The 13,374-nt window shown below is 39.0% G+C and overlaps 1 protein-coding gene across 3 annotated transcripts in view; it reads left to right on the forward strand.

Moving 5' to 3' along the window:
* Positions 1-6,585, forward strand: part of atp6v1c1.S (ATPase, H+ transporting, lysosomal 42kDa, V1 subunit C1 S homeolog) — a 31,487-nt gene extending 24,902 nt beyond the window's left edge. For all 3 annotated transcript variants that reach the window (XM_018223903.2, XM_018223904.2, XM_018223905.2), the window contains exons 9-13: positions 304-396; positions 482-575; positions 1,225-1,322; positions 4,444-4,570; positions 5,951-6,585. In XM_018223903.2, the coding sequence (XP_018079392.1) occupies positions 304-396; positions 482-575; positions 1,225-1,322; positions 4,444-4,570; positions 5,951-6,046 (508 nt within the window). In that variant the 3' untranslated portion in view covers positions 6,047-6,585. The remainder of the gene's footprint in view (positions 1-303; positions 397-481; positions 576-1,224; positions 1,323-4,443; positions 4,571-5,950) is intronic.
* The last annotated feature ends 6,789 nt before the right edge of the window (positions 6,586-13,374 follow it).

Below are 13,374 nucleotides of genomic sequence, written 5' to 3' on the forward strand. Positions count from 1 at the left end.
ATATATATATATATATAGAGATAGATAGATAGATATATCTATAGCTATCTATATCTATAGATATCTATAGATATCTATAGATATCTATATCTATAGATATCTATATCTATAGATATCTATTGGTTGCTGGTGTCCGCACTCTTTTCTTATTAGAGCAGGGGTGCACGATCAATATTGTAGATAGTGGTGTGAAGGATCAGCACTCTCCCTAAATACAGCAGGGGGGGGGTGGGTCATCAGGATGTTTTATCTACAAATTCCCCAAAAAAATATATATATAAATTATATTTTCTTTTGTGTTAGTGTTCTTTCAGAAGACCAGGACAGTTACCTCTGTAGTGTCACTCTGTTCAGGAAAGCTGTGGATGACTTCAGACACAAAGCAAGAGAAAATAAGTAGGAACTCTGTTTATTTGGCATATTGACATCACTCATTGCCTTGGGTTTTGGGTTAATTCAGCCTTTTAACATCACACTACAGGTTTGTTGTCCGTGATTTCCAGTATAACGAAGAGGAAATGAAAGCGGACAAAGAAGAAATGAACAGACTCTCAACAGACAAGAAGAAGCAGTTTGTAAGATGGATTTTTTCATTGTTAAAAACAGAATTTTGGGCGCACATGAGTGACTATACAATGCTGTATCTATACTCCTAGGCTGCACTTGGTTGATAAATTGAAGTGTATTATACATTGTTTTGTGCACGCAGAGTGATTCGCATAGTACACTGTTGTAATAAAGCAGTTTATTTAACCAGGCTGCTGCCCTGGAAATGCCTTTCTATATGCCTAAATGACTATTGCTGTGCTCATGAGGCAAACAGCTGCGGTCAAGATTTCGCTATTTGTCATCTCTACCCATAAACATATGTTGGAATGGCACTGCATAATTAAGATAAAATTATGACAGGTGAGCCTGGGGGATAGTTTTTGGCACAACACTGTGTATTTCAAAGGCCTATTCTCAGCAACCCAAGTGCTGCATAACATCTGTCATGTATGACATACTCTTTGCAAATCATATGGAGATACACAGTTCCCAAAACACCAATGTGTGTGCCTATAATTCCTCTTCTTTAATATATAGACAAAAACATTAATCCATAAAATGCTGGTTAAGAATACATGAGATGTGAATGCATTTTTTTATTGTAATGTACAGATGTATATTAACGATATATTACATTTTTTATATTACCCAATGCATTATTTCTGTTCCCAACAGGGACCTCTGGTACGATGGCTTAAAGTTAATTTCAGTGAAGCTTTTATTGCCTGGATTCACGTGAAAGCACTAAGAGTTTTTGTTGAGTCTGTGTTAAGGTAAGGGGGAACTCCCTGTAACCAAATGAGCTTTCCCAAATATTTATGCTTGGGAACAATTCGCTTTTAAAAAGTACTTGGGTAATCTTAGTAATTATGTCCAATTTGCATTTGAGATGTTAGTTGGGTGCATAAAACTATAATACTGGTATGGGATTCATTATCTGGAAACCTGTTATCCAGAATGCTCAGGATTTTGGAATACCCATCTCCCATAAACTCCATTTTATCCAAATAATCTAAATTTGTAAAAATGATTTCCTTTTTCTCTGTAAAAATAAAACAGTAGGTTGTACTTGATCCCAACTAAGATATAATTCATCCTTATTGGAAGCAAAACCAGCCTATTGGGTTTATTTGATGTTTACGTGATTTTCTAGTAGACTTAAGGTGTGAAGATCCACATTGCGGAAAGATCCGTTATCCGGAAACCTTCCTGTCCCGAGCATTCTGGATAACAGGTCCCATACCTGTAGTATAATTTTTCATGACTTGATTGAAGTGTCTCTTCTAAACATACACTGGTGTTTCAAATAGTTCGAAATATAGAAAATGAAAATTATGTTAAAGGAGAAGGAAAGTCATTTTAATGGAGAACTAAACCATAAAAATGAATTTGGGTAAAAATGCCATATTTTATATACTGAACTTATTGCACCAGCCTAAAGTTTGAGCTTGTCAATAGCAGCAATGATCCAGGACTTCAAACTTGTCACAGGGGGTCACCATCTTGGAAAGTGTCTGTGACACTCACATGCTCAGTGGGCTCTGAGCAGCTGTTGAGAAGTTAAGCTTAGGGCTCGTCACTAATTATCCAGCAGAAAATGAGCTTCCCCTGTAATATAAGCTGATGCTACAGGGCTGAGTAATAAATTCTGATGCTAATTGCACTGGTTTCTGTGCTGCCATGTTCTAATTAACTGTATTAATGACTAATCAGCCTTATATTGTGATAAAATATATATATATATATATATATATATATATATATATTCAGTATATTGTGAGTGGGTCCCTAATCTCAGTAAGTGACAGCAGCACAATACATGAATCAGCAGAAAAGAAGATGGGGAGCTACTGGGGCATCTTTGGAGACACAGATCTTTACTGCTAAAAGGCTGTGGTTGCCTTGGGCTGGTACAGAAGCACAAAACATAATGTACAATGTTTCTAGGTACTTCTTTATTTAAGCTTAAGTTCTCCTTTAACTTGGGGGTGCTAAAAGTTAGGCACCCCCAAGTACTTCTATCAGCAGAAAACTGCACTGACTCGGGGGTTCTGCCAGTGAGCAACATAGAGTGATTGTCTTCTACATTCTTGAAATTTCCCATGGCAGACGCATGTGCAGTAGAATGAAATAGCCGACTTCTTAGTTTAAGTTCAGCTTTTCACTCCATTGTGCATACACAGTCGCGATAAGAAGCTGGAAGAGGATTGCTCCGTGTTGCTCGCTGGAAGAACCCCGGGTATGTAGATACAATCACTTGGGACTGCCTAAATTTTGGCACCCACCAAGCAAAAAAGACTTTCCTTCTCCTTTAAATGAACGGTATCATCAAAAAACAAAAGTGTTTTAAAGTAATAAAAATAAAATGCGGTGTTGCCCTGCACTGATAAAACTGGTGTGTTTGCTACAGAAACACTACTATTGTTTATATAAACAAGCTATTTTCATTACTTTAAAACACTTACATCTTTTTGTGTTACTGTTCCTTGAAAAGGTTAGATCTGATGCCAGTGGAGAATGCAGGCCTGTGTCCTAAAACTATTTGCAGGGAATCTTAATTTTAAAAAGTCTTTGCGGCATTTTTCTTGCAATTACAAATGAAGAAAAATCCGAAAACGACTTAAACCTCAAAGCAAAGAAAGATTTTACAGTTGGAGAAGGACCTGTCCCATACTTCAACATGACCTTGTCCACTTTTAGTTTTGTATTACAGTTTTTCATGGTTTTTACACTTAATAAAATAGCACATTTTTGAGGTTTAGAGTAATTGGTATAATTCACATTTTTTAGAGCTAAAAAAAAAAATTGATTCGGGGTATGGAAAAAAAAATTAAACCATTCGTAATTCAGCTCCTAAATCTTTACAGTTGATTTGATTTTCAGTTTGTTTTGTTTCTGGGGTCAGCGACCGTACCAATCAGATCGTGTGTTCAGTTCCAGGCTGTAAAATGGGCAGGACCAAAAAAAAATCAAATAAAGGGGATGTATGCCTTCAGACAAAAGTTCAACTATGAACTGTCCATGTGGCTTAAGACACTTTTTCCAATTTCTAATTTTTTTTTATAAATAAAGAATAACCTCTGCTTTACCACTTCAAAATTATTTTACTTTCCCCCTGAGTGATGGTGGTGGGGTGATGATGATGATGATGGTAGTTGATCAGCCAATCATATGAAATATATGCAAATGAATTGAAACAGAAGAAGCATGCCTAGTAGGCTTCTACGTAGGGTTGCCACCTTTTAAAATAATCTTTACCGGCAGGTGGAGGGGGCGGGGTTAAAAGGGCGGGGCTGTGACGATAAAGGGGGCGGGATCGTGACACGCTTTTGGCTGGCCGGGTCGTGACGTCAAAGGGGGAGGAGCCAAACACGCGAATTTGGGAAGAATCCCAGGAAAAAAGTACGTTTGGAGCAGGCTGGGGGCAGGTCACAGGCTTTTTTTAGGTGTATTACAAATTTACTGGCAGCTACATTGCCGGTAAATTTGTAATACCGGCCCCGGCCTTAGCTGGTGTTTTACCGGCTAGGCCGGTAAAATACCGGCCGGGTGGCAACACTACTTCTACGTCACACACAATGGGGAGGCTTAGAAGCCGATCCAGGGAAATGTGAAAATTTCATGTGCAGCCGACCACAGTTTTATCTGTGGTTTTCTTTCAAATTTGTTTTTCAAAAAAATCAATTAGGAATAAAAAAATTTTTTATAGTGACATGGGCTGGGTGTTTGCCCTAAGGTGAATGTAGGTTTTAAAATGTACAAATGAAATAATGGACCGAATAAAGCTGTCTAGATTAGGTCCATCTAAAAAGATATACACACAAATGATGTATACAATGGTATAATAGTTGTATTTAAGCAGGGAATAAATCTAACATATGTGTTTGGTTCTAGGTACGGCTTGCCAGTTAACTTCCAAGCCATGCTGCTCCAGCCCAGCAAGAAGACCATGAAGAAACTGAGGGAGGTTCTGTATGATCTGTACAAGCATCTGGACAGCAGTGCTGCCTCCATTATAGATGTGAGTACAGCATTGCACTAATGTTAAAGGAACAGTTCAGTGTAAAAACAAAAACTTGGTAAATTAGGCTATGCAAAATAAAAAATGTTTCCAGCATAGTAAGCCAAAAATGTGATCCAATAAGGCTGGAGTGACTGGATGTCTAACAGAACACTTCTCCCTGCTTCATTAAAGGGGAACTTCGGCTTCCAAACCAAAATTTGATAAAGAGGCCCACATAACACAGAAACCCCTAATCACAGTTAATGGTTTCTTCAAAAAGTCTGAATAATCGCCATTTTCTATGCTAAAATCCAGCTGTTTAACAGTTCTTCTCTTTCTGCATCATTTGAAATCCTGGCAGGGAAGGAGGGACTAAACACTCATTGGAACAACTTCTCCACAGCTTACAGACAGCATGCAGGAACTACATAACCCACAATGCATTGCACTGTGAGGTTCCATTCCTTATTGAAATAACTATCGCTATGGACAGATGGCTGCTGACAAAGTAACAGTAGTCAACCAGCTCAGCAAAGTAGTCAGACATATCAGCAGGGGGCTAGGCTTAGGGAACTGTTCCAAACCTATTAAAAATCACAATTTTTTTAATTGAATTATATTGCAAATGAAAATGTTTACTTTTCAAAAAGTTATGTTTGTGTGGAGTTCCCCTTTAAGCTCGCTAACTTTGAGTTAATCAGTGACTTGAAGGGCCACATGGGACATAACTGTTCAGTGAGTTTGTAATTGATCCTCCGCATTCTGCTCAGATTTAAAAGCAACAGTTATGACCCATGTGCCCCCAACTCTAGTCATCGATTGGTTACTGCCTGGGACCAATCAGTGGAAACCGAGAGCTGAAAAGCAGGAAGTAGTGTTCTGGCTATTATGTTACACATCCAGTCACTCCAGCCTTTATACATTACATTTGTGGCTAACTAACTATATTGAATACATTTTTTATTTTGCACAGCCTATTTATTTACCCAGTTTTTATTGTAGGGATGCACCGAATCCAGGATTCGGTTTGGGATTCGGCCTTTTTCAGCAGGAATCGGGTTTGCCCGAATCCTTCTGCTCGGCCGAACCGAATCCGAATCCTAATTTGCATATGCAAATTAGGGACGGAGGGAAATCGCAAGACTTCTTGTCACAAAACAAGGAAGTAAAAAAATGTTTTCCACTTCCCACCCTTAATTTGCATATGCAAATTAGGATTTGGATTCGGTTCGGTATTCGGCCGAATCTTTCGTGAATGATTCGGTGGTTCAGCCGAATCCAAAAAAGTGCATTCGGTGCATCCCTATTTTATTCTAATACTGAACAACTCTTTTAAGCTCAATGATCTGACCAGGCTGCCCAACTATGTATTAAATATGCTTATCTTTATGTTTCCAGGCCCCAATGGACATCCCTGGGTTAAACCTCAGCCAGCAAGAATACTACCCATATGTGTACTACAAGATTGATTGCAATTTGCTGGAATTTAAGTAAAACAAACCCATATTATCCTGTTGTCCGAGCCGAAATGAATTTGAAGTACAGAGAGACAGTTTACCAGCTAACCCTGTGCTTGCGTCTCATTCCTCTTAGCCAGGTGATATCCAACGTAGTTCCTTTTCTTTTAAAGAATGTTCTATAGATATTGTTGCTTTTAATCGATGAGATATTTAAATGTCCACTGAACAAATAAGAGCCTATTTATAAAGAGATTTATTTAACTCCTGCAGTGCAAAAGCAGTCAGTGTGGCATGCCGGAATCCCTGCCCCAAAGGTTCTCCATGATCCCATTCCTCGTTTGTATGGTGTTATATATTCATTTTGTAGCATCGCTGCCCATATAGATCTTGTTTACAAGGGCGATGGTGTAATCGTTTTATACCATTCCATTCACTGTATTTAGTCCATGAAGGTGGCATTGTGATGTTAATGTCATGTAATTCTATTTAATGTACGTGCTTTCTGAATGTTTGATGAAGACCTCGGAGCCCTGTCTGTACTCACAGGAGGAATAAAATATACCTGTGCAAATATTCCGGATGGCATTTAACTTGGTATGAAATATTAGACACAAGTGCAGTTTTTTCAAATATGTTTTGATTGGGTGAAACTGGAAAAATGTCACCCCAATTTCAAATTGGGTGATATTGGGAAAAAAAAATCAGATAATTGAGTAAGATGTCATTGTGGATAGTCTGACCCTTTTTCAAAGGGCAGGACTCTCAGAATTCCTAGTCTGTCACACTCATGCACGAGTCAATAAACTGCAGATGCTGTTAGGAGTAAGGAAGCTCCAAATTCAGGATTCACACAGGATTCAGCAGGATTCGGATTCAGATGAATCCTTGTGACTGGCCGAACTGAATCCAAATACTAATTTGCATATGCAAACTATAGGGATGCACCGAATCCAGTATTCGGCCAGGATTCGGCCTTTTTCAGCAGGATTCGGATTCGGCCGAATCCTTCTGGCCGACGAACCGAATCCTAATTTGTACATGCAAAATAGGGGTGGGTAGGGAAATCACGTGACTTTTTGTCACAAAACAAGGAAGTAAAAAATGGTTTCCCCTTCCCACCCCTAATTTGCATATGCAAATTAGGATTCGGCTCGGTATTCGGCCAAATCTTTCGAGGGGGGTTCGGCCGAATCCAAAATAGTGGATTCAGTGCATCCCTAGCAAATTAGAAGCAGGAAGAGAAAACACATGACTTTTCATCACAAAACAAGATAAGCAAAAACATTTTTCCACTTTTTCTTTTCCTGACACTAGGGGTCAGATTTGGTTCAAATGGATCAGAATCTTTCACGATAGATTTGGGGATTCGACCGAATCCAAAATAGTGGATTTGTTCCATCCCTAGTTAGGAGTCGAGAGCCAATATCAAATGAGTATCCACAGTCCAAATGTAAGGCGCGCACTTCCTGCTTCCGGTCCTTCTGACTTGCAAAGACGCCGAGCGTCATGACATAACGGATTGGCGCCAAATTTGAATATGTGGCGCCAAATTGCATTTAAAATCCCAGTCCTCCATTTTGATGGTGCCCAAGCTGGTTCCAGTTTATCTGTTCCTGCCGAAGAGTTTGATCCTGATCTGAATTCCTGGTTTTCGACTCCTGCCTGACTTTGACTCTAATTTTTGCCGCCTGCCTTGAACCCTTTGCCTGATTCTTGACTACGTCTCCTCTAAATCCTTACCGGTACCTCGTTTACAGACTTATTGTTGTTATGCACTTTCCTTGTGTTTTCCGCAGCAGAAAGCCCGGGGCCCCTAAAGGACGTCCGTGAACACTAGAATCCGCAGGGATTCCCTGTGCATTGTGAGTGTACCTATCACCGTTCAAGGTTCCCGATAACGAGAACGTGACACCCAGTTCTTCAGCAAGACTGGCTAAAATAATCACACTGGTATCAGCCCACAGCCAATATGACTTGTTCCTAGAAGATTCTGGCCTGAGGGCTCTGGATGCACAAGGAGAAAGGAATGTTTCATTGGGCTCCCAGTAGTAATCAGTCCCACACACACTCTTCTTCATGTCCCTTAACGCGGTTGTACCTCTGAATTTACTTTTAGTATGTTGTAGAGCAGTGAACCCCAACCAGCCGCTAGCGAACTACATTTTTCTCACCAATCCTTTGGGTGTTCAAGCAGGTGCTTTTTTTTGAATTCCTTGTTTGGATGCAAGTTTTCATTGCATAAAAACCAGATGTACTGCCAAACAGTCTTCCACAAATGGCCAGTCACATCACTTATTTGGCACACCCAGGAACATGCTTGTGTTACTCCCCAACTCTTTTTACATCTGAATGTGGTAAACAAAGTTTGGGGACAATTTGCAATTGGTTTCACTTTCTGATCACTTCTGGTTTTTTAGTTACTGTATTTAGCTTTTTATTCAGCAGCTCTCCTGTTTGCAGTTGTTGCTAGGGTCCAAATTACACTGCAACCATGCACTGATTTGAATAAGAGGCTAGAATATAAATAGGAGAGGCCTGAACAAAAAGATGAGTAATAAAAAGCAGCAATAACAATACATTTGTAGCCTTACAGAGCATTTTTTTTTTCTTATACGGCGTCGGGAGCACAGGAGGAGATGCACTGAATTATTGTCAATGGGGCTGTACTCACACAGAGGCAAGTAAGCGCCAAACACAGGTTGGGATACAGCATGTTGCATTTTACCTGCGTTCAGCGCTTACTTGTGTCTGTGCGAGTACAGCCCCATTGGCAATAATTCAGTGCATCTCCTCCTGTGCTCCCCTGCGGCTGAACGGAAGAAAGCGAAACGCAGAGGAGCGCACAAACAAACACCCGTTTGTAATATCCCTGAAGCTGCAGTAAAAAAGCAGCCACAGTTTTTTTGCAAAGGGACCAAAATAAATCTGCATTATACTTTCTGCATGTAAGATGTCTCATAAATGACACAGTTAGCAAATCCTCTGTGTTTTGTGTGAAAGTAGCCCAATAAACATGGTTTAATGTTAAACAACCCAAACATTAGCCCTGATTTCCAGTAATGTGGATGAACTGAACTTTTTCTATAATTTGTAGAAGAGAGCACTATGACTATTACAGTATTTTCAAAATAGTCGGGGCTAATTACTTAGTGCTTAACCATGCAGCTTGTAGGAGCATCACTTAGTAGCTCTTAAAGGACATGGAAAGTTAAATTAAAGCAGTAGCTAGAAATGTTGTACATAATGTTTGGGGCTTCTGTACCAGCCCAAAGCAACCACAGCCCTTTAGCAGTAAAGATCTGTGTCTCCAAAGATGCCCCAGTAGCTTCCCATCTTCTTTTCTGCTGATTCACTGCACATGCTCTGTGCTGCTGTCACTTACTGAGCTTAGGGACCCACTCACAATATACAGTACACATAGACTATAAGGGGCATATTTATCAAGGGTCGAAGTTCCAATTGAAAAAAATTTGAATTCAAAAAGACCAACCGAAATTAAGTCAAAATTTTTTTCTTCTTGGTCGAATAGGTCCATTTTCAAATTGTACGAATCGAAGGAATAGCGCATTCGATCAAATTTGATTCAACGTTTTTTCCCAAGTCCACCAATTGACTCCAAATAGGTTCTGGGTATTTCCCCCATAGGCTAAAACAGCAATTTGGCAGGTTTTAGATGGCGAATGGACGAAGTCGAATTTTTAAAGAGACAGTACATGATAAATTTCGATATTTGAATTTTCAAATTCGAATCGAATTTGTACTATTCCCTAGTCAAAGTACACAAAAATAGTTCGAAATTCGAATTTTTTTTTTTAATTCGAAAATTCACCTCGACCTTTGATAAAAGTCACAGTATAAGGCTGATTATTATTACATGGCAGCACAGAAACCAGTGCAATTAGCATCAGAATTTAATAATCAGCAAACCTGTAGCATCAGCTTATATTACAGGGGAAGCTCATTTTCTGCTGGATAATTAGTGACGAGCCCTAAGCTTAGCTTCTCAACAGCCAATCAGAGCCCACTGAGCATGTGAGTGTCACAGACACTTTCCAAGATGGTGACCCCCTGTGACAAGTCTGAAGTCCTGGATCATTGCTGCTATTGACAAGCTGAAACTTTAGGCTGGTGCAATAAGTTCAGTATATAAAATATGGCATTTTTAGACATTCATTTTTAGGGTTTAGTTCTCCTTTAAGTCAGCCCATGTATGGGACAAATTTCAGTTGTAGAGCATTTTTAGACAAAAATCCACCCTGTGTGCTCAGACAGGTGAATTACAACATTTGCCAATGCTTATAATATGGCACTGAATCGGCTGTTTCTCCGCCAGTAGAAAATTGCCGGTAAAGAAACTTTTGAAGTAACATAAGAAAAAAAAAACCCCCAAAAAAATCACCCTCCGCCTATGCATAGGGTTCTTTTAGGACATTGCTATTCTCCAGGGGCGTCAGGTTCAGTTTAATTAGAATGTTCCCAGATTGGTTATGTTTTCTAGTGAACAATAAGGTACTTCTCGTACAAGCTGCTGGGAATAGATGAGCAATGTGTGGGCTGGAGAATGGAGTATGAATGGAGTATAACAGTGCACTTTGTACTGCTGGATTCCTCTTGTCAATGCATGGCCCCTCTCCAGTCAGGGTGCAGAGCTGTGGGCTGCAAAACAATTAATGGAAATTATACTAACGATGAGGAAATTAAACTGTGGTGTATATGGGCATACTGTTGGAACAGAAGTTGTCAGTGCTCGGCATTATGGGTTCACTTTTTTTTCTTTAATGGCTGTCAGACTTTTTCTCAAATAGACATTCTATTCTCAGTTACCTTTATGAGAGGAACTGTCAACCCCAGACATTCATCAGTTTATAACAGTTTCTGTTTAAGGGCTCACTGCTAATTAGTGCTGGGCTCCTTCCTGTTGCTAAATATATGCAGATTTTGTACAAGTATTTAGTTTAAAGGAGAATTAAAAATGAATGTGGCTAAAAATGCCATATTTTATATACTGAACTTATTGCACCAGCCTAAAGTTTCAGCTTGTCAATAGAAGCAATGATCCAGGACTTCAAACTTGTCACAGGGGGTCACCATCTTGGAAAGTGTCTGTGACACTCACATGCTCAGTGGGCTCTGAGCAGCTGTTGAGAAGCTAAGCTTAGGGCTCGTCACTAATTATCCAGCAGAAAATGAGCTTCCCCTGTAATATAAGCTGATGCTACAGGTTTGCTGATTATTAAATTCTGATGCTAATTGCACTGGTTTCTGTGCTGCCATGTAGTAATTATTCATGTTTATATTTAGTATACAAAATATAGCATTTCTAGCCTTATTCTATTTTAGACTTTACATGCCCTTTAGTTTTTTTAATTATTTGCCTTCTTCCTCTGGCCTTTTCCAGTTTTCAAATGGGGTCTTTTTCTGAACAGCCAGAAAAAGAAACAACGTTTCTCACTTTATTGGCTTTTGGCAGAGAGCCCAGAACAGCCACAGCAGAAGATAAGCAAATAAGTAATTGTAACAATATAAGATAACAGGTCCCTTGGGAAAAGTTAGAATCACAGCTTAAAGGGCAATTCACCTTCATTAGTAAAACTGTAATAACTGGAAAAAAAACACAGAAATATGTTCAAATTTTCATTACCTGCCAAATTCTGAAAAATGAACATGGTAATTAGGGGCTGTGGCCACAAAAACGGCTGTGGTCAAAATATTTTCGCTGCACGCGGCAACTTTTTTGTCCCTCTTTTTATTTTCAAAATGTTGGGAGGTATGAGCTTATAATTGGTACCACCTAGGGAGAGGTGAGTCCTGCTTTGGACAGCAGGTAGCAGTGTACAGGGCCCAATATTTTGCTAGTGGGGATTTTATTGGACACACTTTTTCATTAAAGAAAGTAAAAATAGGATTTTATTTTTTTGCCTTTACATGCCCTTTAAAAAATAATGAAGACCAATTGAAAAGTTACTCAGAACTGACTATTCTATAACATACAAAAAGTTAACTTTAACTTTAAACCTCTCTTTGCTTTTTAGATAGGGTCGATGACCCTCTTTTAAAAGATTCAGAAGAAGGCAAATAATTTAAAAACTATAGAATATAAATAAATAATGATGACCAATTGCTTAGAATTGGCCATCCCATAACATACTTCAAGTTAATTTAAATGCAAACCACATTATACGCACAGCTGGAAGGCTAGGGGTAGGCCTGGATGGATAGGGGTAAGAGAAGAGGCTCATCTTCACACACTGGGAACCTAACTGAGCTTTACTGAAATCCTGTCCATTAAGGCTCCTCCTACACCAGACAATCAAAATATTGCGTTATCTGCACATCCCACACTAATCTCCTCTATCTGCCATCAATACAATATCACTGTGCGACATAACATTTATTTACATGATTTTTAGTAGACTTAAAGGGGATGTAAAGGCAAAAATATAAAATCCCATTTTTACTTTCTTTAATGAAAAATATCTCCAATAAAAAAAAAATATCGCCAGTATACTTTAATTAAAAAATGTGTACCGTTTTTATAAGAAACCTGACTGTATGCAGTGAAATTCTCCCTTTTTTTACTGCTGTGGATAGGAATTGTCAGATGGTCCCTAACTGCTGAGCAGGGAAACAATCATACTTATGAACAGCAGGGGGAGCCCCCGCCTTACTTCCCAGAACTCGAGCAGCATTGTTGGATTGCCTGTAGAGATTTTTATCCAGAGACTCAGTGCAGTCTTTATATTCTGATTATTAATCAGTCTTGCTTTATTGGCTTCTATGGCAAATATTATTTGACTTGTGCTGTTTTGATAATTTATGACCAACCCTAAGCTTAACCGCCCAACTGAAGCCCAGACCACACTGAGCAAATGCGAGTCTTGATATTGCAGAAATGTCTTACAAAGTTACAAGATGGTGACCCGCTGTAGCCAACTTTGAAAGCATAAATCATTTGTCTTATTAGGCTGCTGGTGCCGTAAGTTCATGTTTATATTTAGTATACAAAATACAGCATTTCTAACATTCTATTTTAGACTTTAGTTACCCTTTAAGGCATGAAGATCAAAAATTACAGAAAGATCCGTTATTCAGAAAACCCCAGGTCCAGATCATTCTGGATAACAGGTTCCCTACCTGTAATTACATTTCCTTCCTGTCACACTTGCACATGTATCTGAATCTGTACATTCAGGGTTTGTGTCCTAACATAATCATGTTCAGTATGTCTCAGTATGGAGAAAGGAAGTAATTTGTCAGCTCCATAAATCAACCAATCATTACAGAGCTATTGTCTATTTCATCTCATTCTTCATAGTTATCTAGTGTCAGCTTTCATTTACACCTTCCAGTCAGTCTCACGAT

Source organism: Xenopus laevis, chromosome 6S (genome assembly GCF_017654675.1).
Source record: "Xenopus laevis strain J_2021 chromosome 6S, Xenopus_laevis_v10.1, whole genome shotgun sequence".
Classification (NCBI taxonomy): Eukaryota; Metazoa; Chordata; class Amphibia; order Anura; family Pipidae; genus Xenopus; species Xenopus laevis.